Consider the following 23,998-nt stretch of genomic DNA (forward strand, 5'->3'; position numbering starts at 1 on the left):
GACCATTTAAGGGGCCCATCAGTGGTGTTAAAACAGCTGGCGCATATCCATGTGCCCGCTCAGCAACGTTGATGTCCTTTATTGTTATTGGGTTAGAGTTAGCAGCAGAGGATTCTATTATATGCAATTTTCAATCAACGACATTCATTGAGACCTTATTTGCATGAGTGCATATCGAGTTCGCGCCATTTTCGCTCTGTAGAAAAGTCAAAATTCTCGTAGAGAGTATCAGATTTTAGCACACTTCCACAGGTCTACCCGCTTATAAGTGAAAGTGGATTTGGTTTGATTTTAAAACTGGAAAGCTTGGACTGACTTCTCTTGGTTGTCTTGGATTGCGTCAGAAGAGCGGCAGGTCTGCACAGCTGTTTTGGTCATAGCGTTACTTATAACACGATTGGAAATAATTTGGGAAAATTGGATTTTAATATTTTGCAAATTTCTCAAAAGTGTTAGGTGTCATATAAATGAATGTGGCAACATCGCAAATTACTCATAAAACAAGTATGTATTACAAAAAGAAAAGCAGATGAGATAACATTTGAAGATTAAATCAACATTTCTTCACTGTTCAACTATCCCAAATTACTTCAAAGCGTGTTGAGTATAAATAACAAATCTTGAGTTTAAATTTCGACCCTGATTATTCGTCATTCTTTCATACCCAGCTTTTTAACGGCAGAAATACGAAGATCGTTTCCCTGCAAAAAATATTAAGCATTTCCCCCCAAAAAAGCAACTCCTCAAAACTGTAGGAATCAAATGTTTTTCTTAGCTCAAATCTGATTCCTGTCATAGCATTTCAAAGCCATTCCAATCCCTCGGCCCCCGAACCGGGTTTCTAAGTAGTCCCCGGCTGGAATGAGCCGGTGCGTAGTTTCTATAATGCCGCTCGTGATGCTATTAAACTCATGGTGGCTATGGTAGACCGACATTTGGTCCATTGATCGATCTCACGCGTAAAACACGCGCTAAATTTAAATTTGCGTTAGGGAACCTTAATGAAGTACAGGAGGTAGAGCGGGGGAATTCCACGCACACCACTACCGTAAAAGTGACCCTCCCCCATCCTCCTGTCTGTGACCCCCCGTCCGAAAGTCTAAAACTGGACCCTCGTCCATACACTGCTGCATTTCCCCCAGGAATAACTGAAACAGTACCAGCCAATTTAAATAACAATAGGTTGAAATGTTATGTAAGTAAGGGGACAAGCTACTGATGGGTTGACTGCTCTTTTTGGAGGGGCAGTCGCAATTTTTCAGGCAAGCATTTTTTAAGAGGTATGGTATTTCCTACATTTTAGGGAGGTCACCATATTTGTTGCAACGATAAGAAGGCAACATGTGGTTGATACCGTGCTTCATTCAGAAGTATCAAATCATAAAACATGGAGTCTATCAGGAAAACTATTGACAATTTTCCTAAACAAAACATACTATATATGTATATTTTATATGTCGTTTTACATGTATTTCCATGTTATATTATGCAGTCATTTTTGTTGCTTTGTAAATCACATTAATTTATCTTTAATGTATGAAATAATTTGTTTATTGTTTACCAAAAAGCTGCAAGTACTCTCAGTGGTCAAAATATGCCTGAGGAATACAGGAGTGGAGTGGAAGTTTCTCATATAGCCAGTACATCTGATCGAGAGAATGTTAAACATTGGACAGGAACATCAAAATTCCCAATTGAGAATGATAGATCTACGGCTAGGCTTCACTCATGTAAGTTGCATGACACTATTATTATTATGATTATGAAAATATATGTGTTTGAATTTTATTGGGTATTATAATGGTTATTACAAAGAGTCCTGCATGCATTTAAATTACCCTTCTCTCTTGCTACGGCGGAACATTTTAGATCTGACCCTTTTAAATGTAATTATTTCGGGGAGATGTTCTTGTGCCTATTTTTCATCCCGATTGCCAATTTATATGCGACACTAAGACGCCGTAGGACTCCATCCTTATTTCAAGTTCCACGTTACAGGTTAAATATAAGGAAATTTGCTTTTATCCTTAGGACTATTCAACTTTATTATGACATATTTGTAGATATCATTTTTACCTCATACTGCTCTTAAAACACTTGTGTCCTGATAATTTTATTGTTAGGGAATATTGTTTGTTTTGATACTGTAAGCATTGTATTTCAAATTCTTTGTTATTTTTTGCTTGTCTGGTGCTATTCCACTGTTTCTTTTGTCGGAGTCTGTTATTGGGTCTTTTAGCCCGTTGACCCTTCAATATATATTAATAGATAATTAAATAAAAAGATAATCAGAAACCAAGAAAAAGGGAAGAAACGTGTAGAAAGTGTTAGTCATTAGCCTAATTTATGAGGAAAATAACTGATATCAAATTTTGAATGACAATACCTGGAAGTGAAGAAATATGACACACATGATAGAAACTTCTCGATGGTACCTTGTAGTGATACTTGTGTAATTTAGGGCTATCCACCAAATTGTGTTTGATCGGGTCAAATAAATGCATGACAGACAGGACCACCATTAACCAGGTCACTTGTGGAATTCTTGCTTCAAACAAATGCTGCAAAAATAAAACAGAATTGTCCTCTATAACTTCCAAGAATACAAATACAGTGATCCTAATGTTAATGACATCACAATCGATACGTAGTTTGAGTTTGACCTTTTCAAAAATATTTTTGAAACTTTACAGACAATCACTTTTACACAAAGTCTTAATTAATACCATGAAATATCATATTTCACAATAAATTGGCCTATTCACTACTTTGAGTAGAATTGGCTATTTAAAATCAAAAGTACAATAATGTTTACATTTTTAATTGTTAGGCTTGTAGTTCTGTAGCGGGGAGCACAGCCCTTGTTTGGCAAGACAGTGCAGCAACGGTCAACACGCAAATATCGATAGAGAGAGAGAGTATTAGTCGATAAGCGACACCTCAGGAAAATCTCAAGCTCTATTTCATTGCCGGCGTTTCGCTGAAGTAATCCAACCTTATTATGACTTAAGCAACCTGAAGCAAATAGAAATACAGTACATCAGTTGAATTATATGATGAAAAGTACTATTTTAAAAATACACAAGAAAGACTTAAACTCACTTTTTACCAGGCAAATCCAGCAAAAGTACAAGTATTCAACAAAAATGAAAAAGAATATTTAAAATACAAGATGATAGTAAAATACCGAGTGATATATGGACTACAAAATCTGGTAAAATGTGAGAGGCAAAGCGATGTAAAATCTTGAAGAGCCAGTGTATTGAGCTGTGCAAGAAGCTCACTTGTAATGTGCGGGAATATAAACATGCCGCCATTGGATTGTTGGCCCTCAAATATTATCACACTACTGAATAACAGTCACCGGAAATTTGACATTATAAAAGCAGTAAAAACGTGCAATGAAGACCATTTAAGGGGCCCATCAGTGGTGTTAAAACAGCTGGCGCATATCCATGTGCCCGCTCAGCAACGTTGATGTCCTTTATTGTTATTGGGCTAGAGTTAGCAGCAGAGGGTTCTATTATATGCAATTTTCAATCAACGACATGAAAAAGAATATTTAAAATACAAGATGATAGTAAAATACCGAGTGATATATGGACTACAAAATCTGATAAAATGGGAGAGGCAAAGCGATGTAAAATCTTGCGGAGCCAGTGTATTGAGCTGTGCAAGAAGCTCATTTGTCAAGTGCGGGAATAAACTTGCTGCAATTGGATTGTTGGCCCTCAAATATTATCACACTTCTGAATAACAGTCACCGGAAATTTGACATTATAAAAGCTGTAAAAACGTGCAATGAAGACCATTTAAGGGGCCCATCAGTGGTGTTAAAACAGCTGGCGCATATCCATGTGCCCGCTCAGCAACGTTGATGTCCTTTATTGTTATTGGGTTAGAGTTAGCAGCAGAGGGTTCTATTATATGCAATTTTCAATCAACGACATGAAAAAGAATATTTAAAATACAAGATGATATAGTAAAATGCCGAGTGATATATGGACTACAAAATCTGATAAAATGGGAGAGGCAAAGCGATGTAAAATCTTGCGGAGCCAGTGTATTGAGCTGTGCAAGAAGCTCATTTGTCAAGTGCGGGAATAAACTTGCTGCAATTGGATTGTTGGCCCTCAAATATTATCACACTTCTGAATAACAGTCACCGGAAATTTGACATTATAAAAGCTGTAAAAACGTGCAATGAAGACCATTTAAGGGGCCCATCAGTGCTGTTAAAACAGCTGGCGCATATCCATGTGCCCGCTCAGCAACGTTGATGTCCTTTATTGTTATTGGGTTAGAGTTAGCAGCAGAGGATTCTATTATATGCAATTTTCAATCAACGACATTCATTGAGACCTTATTTGCATGAGTGCATATCGAGTACGCGCCATTTTCGCTATGTAGAAAAGTCAAAATTCTCGTAGAGAGTATCAGATTTTAGCACACTTCCACAGGTCTACCCGCTTATAAGTGAAAGTGGATCTGGTTTGATTTTAAAACTGGAAAGCTTGGACTGACTTCTCTTGGTTGTCTTGGATTGCGTTAGAAGAGCGGCAGGTCTGCACAGCTGTTTTGGTCATAGCTTTACTTATAACACGATTGGAACTAATTTGGGATAATTGGATTTCAATATTTTGCCAATTTCTCAAAAGTGTTAGATGTCATATAAATGAATGTTGCAACATCGCAAATTACTCATAAAACAAGCATGTATTACAAAAAAAGCAGATGAGATAACATTTGAAGATTAAATCAACATTTCTTCACTGTTCAACTATCCCAAATTACTTCAAAACGTGTTGGGTATAAATAACAAATCTTGAGTTTGAATTTCGACCCTGATTACGCGTCATTCTTTCATACCCAGCTTTTCGAAGGCAGAAATACGAAGATTGTTTCCCTGCAAAAAATATTAAGCATTTCCCCCCAAAAAAGCAACTCTTCAAAACTATAGGAATCAAATGCTTTTCTTAGGTCAAATCTGATTCCTGTTATAGCATTCCCCAGCCATTCAAAGCCCTCGGCCTCCGAACAGGGTTTCTATGTAGTCCCCGGCTGGAATGAGCCGGTGCGTAGTTTCCATAATGCCGCTCGTGATGCTTTTAAGCTCTTGGTGGCTATGGTAGACCCAGATTTGGTCCATTGATCGATCTCACGCGTAAAACACGCGCTAAATTTAAATTTGCGTTAAGGGAGCCTTAAGTAATTACGTCCGAAAGTCTAAAACTAGACCCTCCTCCATCCACTGCTGTATTCTCCCCAGGAATAACTGAAACAGTACCAGCCAATTAAATAACAATAGGTTGAAATGTTATGTAAGTAAGGGGACACGTTACTGATGGGTTGGCTGCTCTTTTGGGAGGGACAGTTGCAAATTATCAGGCAAGCATTTTTTAAGAGATATGGTATTTCCTACATTTTTAGGGAGGTCACCATATTTTGTGCAACGATAAGAAGGCAAAATGTGGCTGATACCGTGCTTCAATCAGAAGTCTCATATCATAATACATGGAGTCTATCAGGCATTTTATTGACACTTTTCCTAAACAAAACATACTATATACGTATATTTTATATGTCGTTTTACATGTATTTCCGTGTTATATTATGCAGTCATTTTTGTTGCTTTGCAAATCACATTAAGTTATTTTTAATGTATGAAATCATTTTACCAAAAAGCTGCAAGTACTCTCAGTGGTCACAATATGCCTGAGGAATACGGGAGTGGAGTGGAAGTTTCTCATATAGCCAGTACATCTGATCGAGAGAATGCTAAATCTTGGACAGGAACATCAAAATTCCCAATTGAGATTGATAGATCAACGGCTAGGCTTCACTCATGTAAGTTGAATGACACTATTATTATCATGATTAAGAAAATAAATGTGTTTGATGTTTATTGGGTACTATAATGGTTATTACAAAGAGTCCTGCATGCATTTAAATTACTCTTCTCTCTTGCTACGGCGGAACATTTTAGATCTGAACTTTTTAAATGTAATTATTTCGGGGAGATGTTCTTGTCCCTATTTTTTATCCCGATTGCCAATTTATATGCGACACTAAGACGCCGTAGGACTCCAATCTTATTTCAAGTTCCACGTTACAGGTTAAATATAAGGAAATTTGCTTTTATCCCTAGGACTATTCAACTGTATTATGACATATTTGTAGATATCATTTTTACCTCATACTGCTCTTAAAACACTTGTTTCAAGATAATTCTTTCTTAGGGAATATTGTTTGTTTTGATACTGTAAGCATTGTAATTCAAATCCTTTGTTATTTTTTGCTTGTCTGGTGCTATTCCATTGTTTCTTTTGTCGGAGTCTGTTATTGGGTCTTTTAGCCTGTTGACCCTTCAATATATATTAATAGATAATTTAATAAAAAGATAACCAGAAACCAAGAAAATGGGAAGAAACGTGTAGAAAGTGTAAGTCATTAGCCTAATTTATGAGGAAAATAACTGATATCAAATTTTGAATGACAATACCTGGAAGTGAAGAAATATGACACACATGATAGAAACTTCTCAATGGCACCTTGTAGTGATACTTGTTTAGTTTAGGGCTATCCACCAAATTGTGTTTGATCGGGTCAAATAAATGCGTGACAGACAGGACCACCATTAACCAGGGCACTTGTGGAATTCTTACTGGAAGTGAGTAGAATGTTGTCAAGACACAGTTTCATCAACTTTGACAGTGTATACCAATACATCAGCGGCCACTGTATCAGAGACTTGCCTAGTTAACTGCCCGATGTTAGGAGTGATCATCAATCATGCCTCAAAAGACTGCATTATTTTGTGTGGAAGGCAAAATACAAAAATATGCAACCAATTGAACTTTAACCCGAGGTGCAGTGCTATAGATATGAATAAAATGTGGCATTTATTTCTAAGACTTAAGGGCCCAATGACAGAAATTACAGGTTCTGAGTGCAATCAAGTGTTGTTCAAACAAATGCTGCGAGAATAATACAACTTCCATGAATAAAAACAGTGATCCTAATGTTAATAACATCATAATTGACACGTAATAATTGACCTTTTCAAAAATATTTTTTAAACTTTATAGACAATCACTTCTACACAAAGTTTTAATTAATACCATGAAATATCATATTTCACATTATATTACCATTCCCTGTCCATCGCATTTTAATAGGTCGAGTTGAACCACCTGACTACCCGGAAATACACAGTAATGGCCTGTTTACATGCCCATGAATATGGATAATATCATAAACATAATAGCTTTGAAGGTAAAACGAAAATATTGATTTATACATTGATCATTATCAACTATTAAATGAAAAGGAGCACTTGTGGGCCAATTTTGGACACTTTTTTCACAAAAATATCCGGATTTGCAAAACGTTTGCAGCATGCACTACTTACTGACAAGTTCTAGGGCCCTATTGTCGTTCGCACGAAAAATTTTCGTAAATTTTTACTGTTTTGGGGGGTTCGTTGATAATATAATGGAAAAAACAGACTCAACGCTGACCATTTACTGTATTTATGGGTGCGGGCTCGAGGAAAGCCAAAATTAACGGGCTAGGCATTAATTTTTGGCTTTTCTCTCGCCCTTGCCAACAAATAGACATTAATGGTCGGCGCGTCGTCCGTTATTTCTATAATAAATTGTTCTATTCACTACTTTGAGTAAACATTACATCCATCGTTCGATGTCACGCGTAAAACGAAATTGAAATTTGCGTTAAAGGTATACAGTCACCTGTAATCTAAATATGTCCATATTTTGTCCAAGGGGCCTTCCTTGGTATACACAATGCCCATGTGAGGGCGATGTTTTTAAAAAGCGGCCAGCCGCTTAAAATCTGTGATTGGTTAGATTTTCTCTTTCCATGATAACTGTGGCAAAATTGGAACAGGTGACAGTATACCTTTAAGGGAACCTCAAGTAGTCACAGGGGTGGGCTGTTGGGAATTCCACGCACACCCGTACCGTAAAATGTGAACCTTCCCCATCCTCCTGTCTGTGACGCCCCCACGTCCGAAATTCTAAAACTGGACCCTCCTCCATCCACTGCTGTATTTTCCCCAGGAATACCTGAAACAGTACCAGCCAATTAAAAATAGGTTTAAATGTTTGTGTAAGTTAGGGACAAATTACTGAGGGGTGGGCTGCTGTTTTTGGGTGGACAGTCGCGATTTATCAGGCAAGCATTTTTGAAGAGATATGGTATTTTATAAATTTTAGGGAGGGTCACCATATTTTGTGCAACAATAAGAAGGCACAATGTGGCTGACCAGTGCTTCATCCAAAATATCAAACCATAATACATTGAGTCTATCAGGCAAATTATTGACAATTTTCCCAAACAAAACAGAAACAAAACATACTATATCCGTATATTATGTATGTTTTATAATATAATAAATGTACTTTAAAGTAGCCTGAAGTGGAAAGTAACATGTACATTTGTGTACAACAAATTAATTTTGGAGTATTTTCCGATTCAAAACTACGTAAATCTGCGTATTTATGTACACTTGATTATTGGTATTAATGTTTATTAGAGTGGTTTCAAGTCCAAGGTTGTGCAAGAAATTTGATTTTGAAATAAGACTAAAATGTTGAGTCACTCTACATGGTAGTCTATGATGAAACTAAGAATAATTGTTTCCAATTCGCAACTAGATGAATCTGTGCATTTATGTACACTTGATTATTGATATTAATGTTTTTGATTGGACTAGAGTGGTAATAAGGCCATAGTTAATTGAATTTCACTAAAATGTTGATCCACTGGTAGTCTATGAGAGAACTATGCACTTTTTTTTCAAATATAAACTAACAATATCTTTGCATTTATCTATATTTGATAATTGATTTAGACTTTTCCATATGTTGCATATATTTTTGAAGCAAAGAAAACTATATAATATTAAATTACTTATAATTTTTATCCAAAATGCACAGCACAATACTGAAATGGCAATTTTGGAGTCCAAAAATAGCTTTCGCTAGTCAAGTGTGGCTCCATCTCAAAAATTAGTTTGCATGTAATACCATACTGATGGCGAACAGTTTCTTTACATAATAGATTTATAGCACACACAAAGAAAAGAAAGGATACATGAGCAGCGTAATCAAGTTTTCAAAAAATTGCCAAGGTATTATGGTGAATTTATTACATTTCATCAACAAGTTATTGTCTCAGACCTTTCCTGAAGCGATATTTCGATGTAAGGGTTTTCAAATGTATTGGTAACTTATTCCATAGCTTTGCACCTACATAATGAATAGAAAATTCACCTGCAGCTGTGAGCATTTTCGGAATAGATACATTTCCATGTAGTTTGAATCTTGCATTTCTACCATGTTCAATCAACTGTAAATATTCACTAGGGTGAATATAAATGCCATTTTTCATAAAAAAGTAGACAATGAAACAGTACAGAAACTGAGACTGTTGATACTTTTTTCAATATTTCTATGCTACATATAAAATACAGTTTCTTGCTGTCTCCCTACAGTATGCTAATAATAACACACGTTATTTAGTTTTCCAACGAAACCTGTAAATGTAACACTATTGGTGATCATTAGAGTCAAAAGTGAAATTCGTTTGTCAATAATACAAATGCATAGTACACTTACACAGGATGTGTTTGCATGCTAAATAGTTAAACATGCCGTACTGAGTAGAACAAGAACGCAGTATTAAAAAATAACTGCCCTGCTACTGCCTGCAAGCAGTGTCGATCTCACTGCATACCGGCAGTGACAGTGACTGAGATAGGTTTGACTCTGATGTAGTTGAAGAAGAGTATTGGTCATTTGATGCTCATGACGGTGATACATACTTGTACACAGGATCAGCCAGAGAGCAACACATGAAAGACTGGGAGACTTGAAAGTTATCAATACAACAGGTTCATTAATAGTAGTACGCTTCACAGAACAATCAGATATCTGTTATATCACTTTATATAGCAAGTTTCATCAACTTTCGCACAGTACTGTCAGAGTTAAATCACTAATTACAAAACTTTATTTAATGTGCAAATGAACTGTTTATTAACTTGACAGTGCTCAATGCTTCTCAGTACAATTAGATATCTATCACATCAACATATGTAGGCGCTTCATTTAATGTAATACTGTAATTATAGAGTAATATCACTAATTACAAAGTTCTTTAAATGTGCAAAATGAACGCTTAATAAACTTGACACAGTTTAATGTTTCATAGCACAATTAGATATTTATCAGATCAATATGTGTAGCAGGTTTCACTATATTTGGTGGCGAAATTTCAGAGTTAGATACTTAATTACAAAGTTTATTAAATATGCCAATTAACCCTTAGTTGACTTCACACAACTAAATACTTTACACCACAGTTAGATATCTTTAGGATCAGTATCCGTAGCAGATTTAATCAAATTTGATTCAGGTATTGCAGTTATGTGAATAATTACAAAACTTCATAAAATATGCAAATGAGCTATTATTAACTTGACACTGCCCAATGCTTCTCAGTACAATTAGATATACATCAGATCAATATTTGTTGCATTTATCATCCAACTTGGTGGAATAATTTCAGAGATATGTCATGCTACATAAGTTCATTAAATATCCAACTGAGCAGATAATTGACATGTCGATCACAGTATCATCATAATGTTCTAAGATTGTCATCTGTGAAAAGTTTCATGAAAGTTTGTGCATTATTTTTTCCCTGGATTTCTTAAAAAACACCTGGTTATCATTTTACTCATCCTCTTTTGACTATTCATGCAGCTGAGTATATCGCTGGCCCTCCTTCACAAATTATCAATCTTTCGATTTTAAATGGTGTTTTTCCTGATAGTCTAAAAGTTGCAAAAATTACTCCTCTTTCTAAAAAAAGGTTGTCCATTTGATGGTGGAAATTACAGGCCAATTTTAATCTTGCCAGTCTTTAGTAAATTTTTTGAAGCAGTTATCAAAAAACAGCCTGTTTCTTTTCTTGACAAGTACAATATTTTAATTTATACACAGTATGGATTTCGCAAAAAGTACAATCCTAATCACTGCATCAAACGCAATAAAACAGATTAAAACAGATAAATGCACACTAATAAGTTGTCTGTATTATAGAATAATACACGTGAATTCACATGAATCCACATGAATAAAGGCTTGCTGAATACACGCAATGAATTATTGACTGTATTCATCTGTATATGCACTCTTCAGTTAAAATACAGGCAATAATTCATGCTTATCCTGTAAGTATTATTTGGCTTTTTATGCAGTGAAAGGTGACACATGGACCTTGATTATGTTATATTATGTATATTTGTTGATTTGAAAAAAGCCTTTGACACTGTAGATCATGATATCCTTCTTCACAAACTGCATCATTATGGAGTGCGGTTATTTAACAATCGTAATCAATTTGTAATCGCCAATAGTAAATCTTCTTGTTATAGGCAAATCAAATGTGGTGTACCGCAGGGTTCCATTCTTGGTCCCACTTTATTATTGGTATATCACTGGGCAAAATGCTTGATATACAACAATATATACACATATACTGATTCTGTACATGTGTCAAATACGTTAAGTATACACGTACGTATACTAACAAAATGCAAAACTACAGTGTATGCTTGGTGTGTGAAGATCTGCATTACGTATACTCATGACCTGCATAGATATGCACTACGCATATCAACATATTGGAATGTTCCATATACAAAGATATACGTTACGTTTGCAATAAATATTGTGTTCCATATACGTAAATATACGTAAATATACTGAACGTATATCATCACTTTGTCCAGTGTATATATTAATGATATGTGTAATTCAACTGACTATTTTAATTGTACACTTTTTGCAGATGATACCAACATTTTTAAATCTTAACGAACCCAGAATGTAAATCTAACTCAAATTAACACCAAATTTCATGAAATTATCAGTTTACGTATGCCGAACGAACAACCTCAAAGTCAACTTTGACAAAACCAATAATATGATTCTAAAGACAACTCAGCGAAACACCGTATTTGACGGAAATCTGTCAATTTGGAATGATACCATAAAACTATTTCTTGTGCCAGCTATTTAGGGGTTACGATAGATTCTTTGTCATGAAAATATCATATACGAAAGGTCATTGAAGAAATTACACCCGAAATTGGTATAATAAACGACTATGTTCCATAATCCATTCTCATTCAACTATATAATGCTTTAATCCTACCTCATATAATATACTGGAAATCTGGAGACACACTTTTTCCAGAAATTTGGAGCCAATTTTTCGCTTTCAGAAACGGATTGTTCTCTCAATTATCTTTTCTCAATTTATTGCTCATTCCGAACCTCTGCTTTACAAGTTGAATATTTTAGATATCTACAAACTGACTAAATAATCAACTTATATGTTTGTTTATGATTTGAAAAATAAAAATCTTCCTTATGCAGTTGCACACTATTTTGAGATTCCAAAGCACTTGTATCAAACACTTTTAACACAAGTTGAAAATTTTCGTATTCCAGGCTCAAATTTGACAACTTCACAACATAACATTACGTATGAAGCTGTGAAACACTGGAATTCCCTGCCTTAGTATCTCAACAATTGTCAAGTAGAAAAGTTTTCAAGTCCTCATTGAAACATCACGTACTGAATCTTCATTTGAATCTGTGTTTGTGTCTGTCCTCCATCACACTTAAGCTTGTACCGAATAATTATTGGTATACTCAGGGGCCATGAACTCGACTAGTCCTATTGGACTATTTTCAGGGTCCCCACCAGATTATACAATACTGCAATGTTCTTTCCTTTTTTTGACTTTACAACCTGCAGTAAGACACAGTTTCTTTTCATTTTCATTATTGTACATACTATGAAGCATCTGGTGAATTCATTCATTCATTCATTTATTCATTCATTCATTCATTCATTCATTCATTCATTCATTCATTCATTCATTCATATATGTCGACACTGTCATTACTGTCTCCATAGGGAAACCATTATATAAAAAACGATATTGCATAACTTCATTAATATACCACACTAACCAAAATCTCATCAATTCTAGAAATTAGCAAATATTACCTCTCCACCAAATCTAGCTTTAATCTGTTCAGGCGTTTTTGATTTATCAAGTAAACTGACAGACAGACAGACAGAAACAACACACCACACACACACTCAAACACTCATAAGGACACACAGATAGACATCGCTATGACATTAGCTCACGTGTAAGCTAAAAATGCCAAAAAAGATGAAACTTTAATTTTTGTAATATTGTTTGCTTAAAGGGTGTATGATCAGAAATATTGTAGCAAATGTTATACGTTTGCATTATAGAGTTTTGAATTTTGGAATATAAGAATAATCAAATATTAAAGAAAAAGATGTGTTCACAATGCTTGCTTTTCTACATACGTAAAACAAAAGTCACAGTTTTTCATGAAAAACACTCAAAGTCAATATATAAAGCAATTCATTTCAAGTTCATGCAGTGAATTAAGTATTCACATTCTCATCTTACAATGATACAAAAGTAACACGTTAAACAGAAAAGATTCTAATTTAAAGAAAAACATGTATTAATAAATAATTTTTTTTTATTTTTCAGCAAATTTTCCATTATTACGCTCAAAATATTAGAGATTAAGAGTTTTATTTGATGGAATATTCAACCTTCCAGTATTGTTCATTTTTAGCTCACGTATTGTTATAAATTGCGTTTATAGACAGGAATATTTGAAAACATAATACAATTAATCCTCGTCAGAGATATTTACTCTGGCACAAGACGTATACACGTCAAGTCTTTTCAGTAGTCTGTCTGCCACTCCGCGTCGTGTGCTCAATTGAACTGCTGTCAGAATATACGATGTCTGTCTTTGTTCTTGTGTTTTTTGTTAGTGATTATCCTGAGGTCTGCAAATGTTGCGTAACATCTCCTTGCTCGTTATTTTTATCACTTTAAAGATGAGACAGGTCAAAGGTACAATTGTTTTACACAACTTCATAACAGTCAAAAATTATGCAGTAATTCTTTTCATAATTATTTCATGCGTCCAGTAGTGTCAGATAAATGTCAATACATTCGAGTCATCAGCAGTCAATTTCAATTCTTGATAACTAAGTTTGTAATTTTGTTCAACTCAAAATCTGGAAGCTAACACGTCATTCCTGCCGTTCAGGGGTCACATTAGCATGTCAAGCTGTTGTGTTGAGTAAATGCTAAAATTTTCTGGTCTGTTTACTGAATATTAAACATTCTGTGAAGAATACTACTATTAATGAACCTGTTGTAAAAGGTCGTATATATCTGTAAAAGCTTTGTTCACTAGATCACCATGTTCAGTTTTTAGTCCTTTGGGCCTTTGGCCCAAAGTACTAATGTGATGACGCGGCCTCTGTTGTCGCATACAGTGGGCCGTATGCTGTGGACGCAGGTATCTCAGAAACGCTTCAGTAACTTTTTCTGAAATTTGGTCTAGTGGTCACTTGGGCATGTATCTCAAACGGTCTTTTTTCTTTTTTTGATTGAATCATTTTAAAGTCACTTTTTTAGCTTTTTTGTGAAAACCACTATTTTCAATTTTTCCTCAAAACCACTGATTTGATTATTGTGATATTTGGCATGGGTGTTCGTATAGTTGGAATGCCGTCAGAAATGTTCAAAATTTGGTGATACATGTCTTGTATTATTTTTAAACAATATTTTTATCCATTTTTATTTTATATTTACTTGATTTTGATTCGCTTTCGCTAAAGCTACCGTCTTCGCATGCGCAAAACTGTAGGACAAAATCTGACTTGAAGAATCGAAACGGACGCCATCTTGTTTCTCGGTCTGTGCATATTTTTTACCTTGTAAACGTTTCACTGTGTATTTCAGTATGTTCTATAGATATGAAGTTGACAGTGATGCACTTTTGCGGCTGTCGTGTAATTTTTGGTACGAAATGCGCCTTTGATCGACTGAAGAATGATGGCCTCCGTAGGCGATAAACACCGGTACCGGAAGGCATATCAGTTCTGCTGAGGAAGTAATCCAATGGCCCGTATAGGTCAGGGGCTCATTTAGGGGCGAACCACTTGATTTCTGGGAGGGGGGTATGGAGGATTTTGAAAAAAAAAATTGTCACCAGGTGAAATAAAAGAAAAAAATTAAGCCTGTATTGGCTTGAGAAAAAAAATTCTCATATTAACAGACAGTAATAAAAAAGGAACTGTCACAATGCAGTTGAAATGAGCAAAATTTTGGAAACTTCATTCTCATGTATTCTTTGCTGGCATGCTGCCATAGGCAGCGCAAATGTTTTTACCACAAGCAATTTTTATGTGTTTTTTTTCCAGCACTTATGATACAAGCATTCACTACTTTACACCTCAGTGCACTCGATGTTTTCCTTCCCTTTTCTGACCTAAGAAATCATATTTCAGGATTTCCGTTGCAATATCTCAATGGCATAGGCAATATCTAGATGGGACTATTTGACTTCTGTAAATTGTGAAAATTTAAAAAAACAAGACAGGAGTCAATAAACTAGTGTTAAAACCAATGCATTATTCTCTCAATATAAATATGTTAGAAAGATTACAAGTTGACATTGAAAAATTGAGGAACAACAAATATAATGAAATACAATGTGTGAGCCTTGTTTCTCTGACCACAAAAGATAACATCTCCCCCGAGAACTTAAAAAGGAATTGACTGTTATAAAGAAAAGCAGGTATAGTACTGATCACAGTTGATTTGCCAAAAAAGTGTTCTACAATTTAAAGTTGTATATATACTAGACTTTCCATTTTGTTTTCATTTGTTGGAATGTAAAATGAATACATAAAACCATCCTGTGATATGTGAAACACTGGCTTAAATTTGAAAAATTGCACTGCTACTCCATTTGAAAAAAAAATTGATGCAGGTCTGACAGTAGAAATAAAAAAATGCTGTCTCTCTGACCAAAAAAAGTTCCCATACCCACTTCCTGCGTACCCCCGAAATCAAATGGGTCTCCCCTTAATATGCGCATGCGCATGTAACAAGTTAGCGTTGTTTTGCAAGGACTTTGAAAAATCAACGACGCCATCTTGTTTCTCGCGTCTGCTGCGAATTGTGACGTTTTAAAGTTTTTAGCGTGTATTTGATGATGTTTTGTAAATATGAAGTTCACAGTGATGGTACTTTTGTTGCTGTCATGTATTTTTTTGCACGAAACGCTCCTTCGATAGACTGAAGAATGATGGCCTCCGTACCCGGTACTCCCCAGTACCGGCGAATTCATTGCTTTAGCGAGGCAATCCCACCGGCGGCCCGTACTAATAGCTGGGTGAGCGCGAGGGAACGCTCTGTCCTTCTTCCTCCATGTCATAACAAACTAGCGTCGTTTTATGTTGATGTACTGTCCTTTCGACACAGCGATAACTTTTAGTTTTCTGTTGCTTATTTTGGGTAATTTCGACAGTTGTACATTGATTTTGACATCATTGTTGACTTCGATCGCTAAAGACAGTGTGTGCTTATGTTGACCGATTTACTATTAGAAGTACGCGCACATCAGAATCACGGCATAATCCGACATGGTAATTTGGCATGATCATCAGATCATACATGATCCGAGATTGCACTTTAGCAAGGTCACGATAACTAATGTTGTTTGTTTCACCGTCGTTTAATACCTATATTTCCACTAAAAAACCATTAGAATTTCCTCCTGGCTACTTTGAAATCGTGCACTGGCATGCATGTAGTTGTCAACATCACTATGCTTGAATGTAGTAGACTCTTACTATGAATATATCGACTGTCACTGCATATTGCATATGTGTGCAAGTCACTCCATATCATAACAAAAAATGTATTATTGCGACGTTTGAGCTGCCAGAAGCCAGAATTTACAGTTTACGAGAAAGTTATCTTACATGTAAAACTCAGTTCTACTGTGAACAAAATGCAAGCTATGTTGTATAACTATCGTGAAATTATAGCATAATATTTTGTACCTATCACCGTGTCAGAAAATCAGAAGGAAACAACCAGTCAGACAAACTGTGGTCAGGATCAGGATGGCTCTACAGAAGATATGAGCAAAAAAATCGTAGCGTAGGACATCGTTGGACAGAACTGCTCAGTATGTTTATTTTTGCTGCGCGTACATTCCCTATGTGATAGATTAGGGGACTTGAAAAAATGTTTGCTCATAAAGACGGGTATTTGAATTTTTTTCAGGGAATTTAAGGGGCTCTGAAAAAAAAGAGGTTTCGATCGCGATACCTCCAGCCCATCCCCTAATCATTGTTTGTGAACGCATCCTACCGCAGGGGTAGTTCAATACATCTTTTTTGAAAGCCGAATTGTACTTACTACTGATCATTATTTTCTTTTAGTGACGTAACACCATAAATGCACAAGAACACAATGTGTTACTTATGTAAATACAAAACACAAATACTTACCATGGACAATTATACGAATATAACACTATCTACAACTTGTTCCTTGATTTCAACAACTAGATAGTCTAGTAACGAAATATATCAGGGTCATCAAGTTATTTGACAGCAATGGAAAGTGTCATCCGAATATTGCAGTTTGATAAACACATGATATCAACTGTGATAGAAGATATGCCACATGAGCAAAATATGTTTCTGGATGTGCAAAGTCCAGATGAGTTGGTCCCATTAAGCATTCAACAAAAATTCTCAGTAACGATGCAGTTCTGAAGAATTCAATTTACAGGAATTAAATTCAGTAGTCTAATTTTTTGTTAGTAATGGCATATATGAAAAATGTTACTAATGAGGCAAAGCGTGAATTACTACGTATTCGGTGATTTTTAAAATATAGACAACGTAGAGTAGCAGTAATAAGTAGTAGTAAGAGTAGTAGTAGTAATGTAGTATCTTATAACACGTGCATATTGTTCACTATTTTCTTAATTTACCAGACGATGAGCAAATATCATCTGAATATAACACATTCACCAAACCTGTGAGGATTTCGGGTCAAATTACTCAACGTCCTTTCACTTCTCAAAGACGCCAATTCGGAGGCAGTCATGGCGAACACGTTCCCACACCTAGTGAGTACTTCATTACTCTTTTAGAATTAATAATGTTAGCTGTAGTACTAGAAGCAGTATAAGTAGTAGTAGTAGTAGTAGTAGTAGTAGTAGTAGTAGTAGTAGTAGTAGTTTTCAAACCATCGTTTATTCACTATATACATAAAATTGTACAAGGACTAAATTCAGAAAACGGACTGGTTTCCAAAAAAGGAGAAAACGGAAAAGGAGAGCATGTGAAATACAATGAATTTACAAATATTTACAATATAAGTACAGAAAAAATTCAAAACCAGTGAGAACAAAAGACGAAATCCCGATGACGAAAGATACTTTAGGTACAGCTACGTGGACAGATATTGATGATAAGCGAGGGTCTAGTTTCGGGTTACAGTTCAACATTACCTACTTGAGAGAACAGAACTTATGTTGTTAAGTGTATGTATGACCCTCCATCAGACTTTTAACCGATCCGAAGATCCCGTAAGGAGTACGGTGCCCAGGATTAAAAGTCGACAACGACCAGGAAACAAGGAACTGTCAGTATATATGTGTGCAGGAAAAAGACAGGAACATGAAAGAAACCAAGGTTAAATTAAATCATTAATGACAAGGACTCCATTATCATTAACTCTACAAAGGGCGTCATTAGTCGTCCAAGTGTTCTTGAAAATGGCAAGCTGATTATTAAGTTTGTGATGCAAAAATTCTATTTGAATCCGCGATTTAAGACGAGTTCTAAAAATTTGTAGAGGGTCAGTAGGGAGACTATTCATAATTCTTTTATTTCTACGACAAAGGTAAATCGACGTTTTCGCGAGAGCATTGATAAAGACAAAGAGACGATTTGCTTGTTTCGAGATAAATTTTCCCGATTTGTTGGGCGGGTTTAAAATTAACCAGTGAATGGGAATGGAAATACTGTTATCATTCAGCAGAAGTTTTGATAATGTTTGCAATGCTAAGATAAGATCTTTATTATAATTACATTCGTAAAAAGTATGAAGAAGATCGTCAGGCTTGCCACAAAAAACGCAATTAGAGCTTGCACTGAACCCCATTTTGAACAAAACCCTCTCAGTGGAGACGCGCCATGTATGATCCGCCACAGGTAACACCTTCTCTCGATGATAACGGAGAACTGTAACAGGCTTTAAAATTTGGTAGTAGTAGTAGTAGTAGTTTGGTAAAAACAAGTATTCTTCAAAGTTGTAAATTAGTTTACCTTGATATCTTGAAATGCGCGATGTTCAATGTTTTTTAAATGCCTGTGACACGGTGGCTGAAGTAATGTTTAGCTCAGGTATTGTTTTGGGCCAGAAGATTCCTTATGACATTTCGTGGAAATCTTCAGAAATATTGTTTGGAGATTTCTAGGTACAGTAAAGAAATCGTTTCACTGTAAGAAAGAGTGGCCGTAATTCTTTAAGTTCTTCTTTAAACTCTTTCTTGTAATGTCTTCTGTACAATTAAGACTTAATTGTTATCAATTCTACAAAAATAATATGATATGAGTCAGGATACGCAGGTTTCGTTTGGATTATTAACTAAGCCTCAAAGCTAAGTCGGAGAGACTGACAAGTCTTTCCAGGCATATTTGACCATCTGATCACATAGACGTCCTATGTAAGTTTGCAAGCAACAAGGCATGTAGGACTACATAGCCCTCTGGCTTCATAACACAGTATCTTTGTAGATTGTTGTCACGAACGTTAAATCATCCAAACACTTAATCAAGTTAAAATCGAAATGCCAAAGTCTTGTTAAGAAAAAATCGTCTTTTATAAAGTTTGGAAATCCAGTAGACTATGAAATATTTTCAAAACTGCGGACAGAATTTAAAATACTCAAAAACATCAAATATTGCGAGTACATAGGTGAGATTGAATCGTCCGAGAGGGTTTGTCGCTACTAAATCAAAGCCAAGCTCTATTCCAAAGTTACTGAAACACTCTGATACTGTGTACGACTCGTCAGTTTTAATTGCTGAAGGTTTTAATGAGTTTTTGAATCGGTTTTAGCAAATGTGACGATCCGCACTTACCTGACATAATTCCAGTTAAAAATGACATCCTCAGTAATGTTTATGCATCTTATGATGACGTATTGACATTGTTACTTTCTACTGATGTCAACAAAGCATGTGGATTTGATAACATATCAGGCGTTATTCTGAAACATTGTGCAGAGGAACTAGTATTTCCTCCCACTTATATTTTTAATAAATCTCTTAGATCTTGAATTTTCCCAACGTTTTTTAAACGTAGTAGTGTGGTGCCAATTTTAAAAAGGGAAACAAGTAGGATATAAACAATTACAGGACAGTTTCATTTTTACCTTTATTCAGTAAGGTTTTTAAGAAGATAGTTTTTAAAAAGTTTGTGTAGTCACGTCGTTAATGTTATTTCCGATTATCAACATGGTTTTGTTCTTTGGAGGAGCGTTGAGACTAATCTTGTCACTCATACAGATTTTATTTCAACTGCATTCAACAATAAATTACAATCTGATTCAATTTATCTTGACTTTAGTAAATCCTTTGATTCAATATTACGTAAATTATTAATTCATAAATCTTCCTTCCGTTTCATCGGAAATTGTATGCAGTGGCTTGAGTCATATTTGTCTGATCGCTCTCAGGGAACCGAGTTATTGAGGGAAGTTATTCGAAATGGTGTCCGGTTTTATCCGGTGTACCTCAGGGAGCTTCATCTTGTACATAAATGATTTGTCACAATGTACCCAGTCATCGAATGTCATTTTATATGCTGATGATTCAAAGCTTTATAAAACAATCAAGTCAATTTATGACTGCGCACTGTTGCAGGATGATTTGGTCAGGGTTACTTGTTGATGCTCAACATGGAAGCTCAAACTAAATGTTGAGAAATGTTGTTGCATTACTTTTTCGAATAAAATTAAGAAGTTTTCTTTTAATTATTCTATTGATACTGTACCGATTGCACGATATACATCTATCTGTAAAGGACTTGGGCGTCATCCTTTGTAGCTCCATGGACTTTTCTGAGCATATCGATAATACCGCAACCTTGCAAAATTAGTTGCCAAAAACCCCTGCGGCATTAAAGCTGCTATCAATTGTCCGTTGCGACCAAAGATACCCATTGAAATACATATTGCATCTTCTTCTTCTTCTTCAGCTGGAGCTGCGGACATGTTTGTTATTCTTGGGATAGTTGCATCTGCCATTACTGGAGCCTTACTGATATTAGGCATAGTGATGAGACGTCACAAGAGAAGAGAACCGACAGAAGTAGAAGCCATACACCCTCAAACACAAGAGATATAGCATCTATATAAGACAAAACATTCGACACTTTATTTTGGGTGAAGATACAGCAATTCATGTACTGCTGATATCTTTTCAATATACGCTTTTGAAATCCATATAATATACTTAGATTCATATCAATCACACGGTGAATAGGGTATACTGTACGACATGTTAAAAACTCATACGTGCAATACATAGTTTACTAAGAACAAGATTGTTGTTTAGCTAGAGGCTAGCTATGGATGACGCAGTAACAGCCAATTCCATGGGTTTTCATGTATAAATGCAATAAAACATTCGGACAATATCGTCACTTTCTTGAAACCTTCACAATAGACAACGAATGAGAAGTAATTTCGTAAATTGTATTCAAAAAGTACCGCCGTGGTAGATTAAAGACAAAATGCGAAGATTATTCCTTTCTATACAAAAAGAAACCTGCAAAAAATGCTGATCTAGCAGTTTTCTTAGTGTGCTTTTAATAAGTATATATTCTTACACTTCATCAAGTGGTCAGCAACAAACAATTACGTCATATAATCTAACAGTAAGCAAGATTGTACACTAACTCCTTTTAACACTTTTCTTGTCTACTTTTTTTAGCAGTTTTCTTAGTGTGCTTTTAATAAGTATATATTCTTACACTTCATCAAGTGGTCAGCAACAAACAATTACGTCATATAATCTAACAGTAAGCAAGATTGTACACTAACTCCTTTTAACACTTTTCTTGTCTACTTTCTATACTCTACACAGCATATACAAAAATCAGAAAAATTACAATATATTCCATGCCAAGCTAAAGGCGTCTGTCTTGCTGAAACTTTAAAACAGGCGTCTGTTTTGGTGAAACTTTAAAGAGACAAAAAAGAGCTTATTCATAGCAGAAAAAGCGTGGGTAGGGTGTTTCGGTACCCTTAAATCAAAAAGTAGGACGGGAATCCTCCGTTTCTATTTATCTTGATGTTAGAAAAATTCCAAGCCCAACATATGCAGAAATCAGAAAAAAGACAATATTCCTTGATAATTTTAAGCATTAAGAAACCTCTGAAAATGACAATAAGACCTCTCTGTAATTAGAAAACGTGGGGTAGGGTGACTTGGGATCGCCCGCCTAAAAAGAAACCCCCGTTATCTTTTCTTTTTTTTTTTGATATACTACTAATATAGGACAGTGTTCGATGAAATACTCTGGTGTTACACTCTGGAACGAAATCCCAGAAAGTATAAGATCTTTGAGCTCTAAGTCAAAAGTTAAAAGAGACCTGAAACGTCATCTCTTGTCTATCTGACAGGTTTCTTCTCTCTCATTTATATTTTCTACCACAAAGGTTTATAATTTATGTACTTACATTGATATAGAACATGCCGGAAAATGCCAAGAGAGTTTGACCGGTTAAGAAGGGCTTGACTACGCAGTTTCTGCGTAGTGAAGCTTCATTACGTATTCATGGTGACCCCTGGCCAGCTGTCAATAACTTTGGGGGCTTTTGTCTTTTGGCCTGCTTTGCATATGCGCCGTTGGACACGACCTGCCAATCACCCAGGTAGTCAATTAAACTATTAATTGACTGTTTACCGACCCAATTAACACTATCCAGCAGTATCAGTCATATTTTAATCGCGTGGCCCGGGTGGGCACAACGTAGGAACGCGTGTATTTCTATGTGTACGTTTCACTTGTGGTGTTGTTTGTACCATCGTGTGTTTGAAGTCCTTGTTTCAAATACAGCATTACCTTCAAGGTGACAGGCTTACTATTAATGTTCAGTATCATTGCACCAAGTTCTGCCCACGGTGAAAACCACCTGTTTTGCCTACTAATTACTGCCCGTCGCTGCCCGTCCTGAATGTAGCCTATCTATAGCTACAGTAATCACATAAATCATTTATCAGTTTTGATATATACTCCTAAATTGTAAGTTTGATCAAAATCGAGACCACATTCAAGGGCGATGCAGACTGTCCATGTACGCACACACAGTGACAAGAAGGCGGCAAACACCTACTCACCAAGCACATCGAATCGGCGAAAAGAAGCATAAAAAAGCTAGGCTCATCGCCAAAACAAACGCGCCAAGCGCTAACAAAAACCCATACCAAGCGGCCCTTTTCAGGGCCACCAAATACTCCAAAAAGGGAACTACCAAAAAATACGATAAAATGACATAGAACACACAAACACTTAAAAGAAATAACAAAAATCGTACACATAACAAACAACTGAAACACAACATTGAATACAAAATAAACAATCACAGTAACGTAACAGAAAACATGGCCGTGGAAATAAATCAGCTATTTCCAAAGAAAAGCCGACAACAACATGAAATTCAACAACAACCTACCATCGCTCAAACTATGAAACTCCGAAAAATAGTACTAGGCAAAAGCCTTAAAATTCATTCGGACACCAACAAAACCAAACAGAATAAAACCACCTCAGGATTTCAACAAATAAAGTCGTATAATGTGACTACGCTACATCGTGAGACACAAACAATCGCAACAACACCAATTCAAAGAAAAGTCAAATTGGACTCCACGAACAACAAAAAACAAAAACTTGAAAGCTATCTGAAGCTTCTAAACTCGCACTTCTAGAGATACCCTTTCA

At 35.6% G+C, this 23,998-nt stretch overlaps 1 protein-coding gene across 2 annotated transcripts; it reads left to right on the plus strand.

The window, feature by feature from the left end:
* The first annotated feature begins 1,572 nt into the window (after positions 1-1,572).
* Positions 1,573-23,998, plus strand: LOC139114799 (uncharacterized). Of its 2 annotated transcripts, XM_070676731.1 has the most exons (4): positions 1,573-1,730; positions 5,686-5,847; positions 17,973-18,107; positions 21,248-23,998. In XM_070676731.1, the coding sequence occupies exons 1-4, from the start codon at positions 1,595-1,597 to the stop codon at positions 21,394-21,396; spliced, it is 582 nt and encodes a 193-aa protein (XP_070532832.1). In that variant the 5' UTR covers positions 1,573-1,594; the 3' UTR covers positions 21,397-23,998. The 2 variants fall into 2 exon arrangements, with proteins under 2 accessions (XP_070532832.1, XP_070532833.1); XM_070676732.1 differs by lacking the exon at positions 17,973-18,107.

Source organism: Ptychodera flava, chromosome 16 (assembly GCF_041260155.1).
Source record: "Ptychodera flava strain L36383 chromosome 16, AS_Pfla_20210202, whole genome shotgun sequence".
NCBI lineage: Eukaryota > Metazoa > Hemichordata > Enteropneusta > Ptychoderidae > Ptychodera > Ptychodera flava.

Excerpts from the sequence above, each read along its gene's own strand:
- LOC139114799 (XM_070676731.1), top strand. The coding sequence starts at position 1,595 with ATGCCTGAGGAATACAGGAGTGGAGTGGAAGTTTCTCATATAGCCAGT. Across the intron at positions 1,731-5,685 it reads TACGGCTAGGCTTCACTCAT|CTGCAAGTACTCTCAGTGGT; the intron begins GTAAGTTGCATG and ends TTTACCAAAAAG. Across the intron at positions 18,108-21,247 it reads CGAACACGTTCCCACACCTA|CTGGAGCTGCGGACATGTTT; the intron begins GTGAGTACTTCA and ends CTTCTTCTTCAG.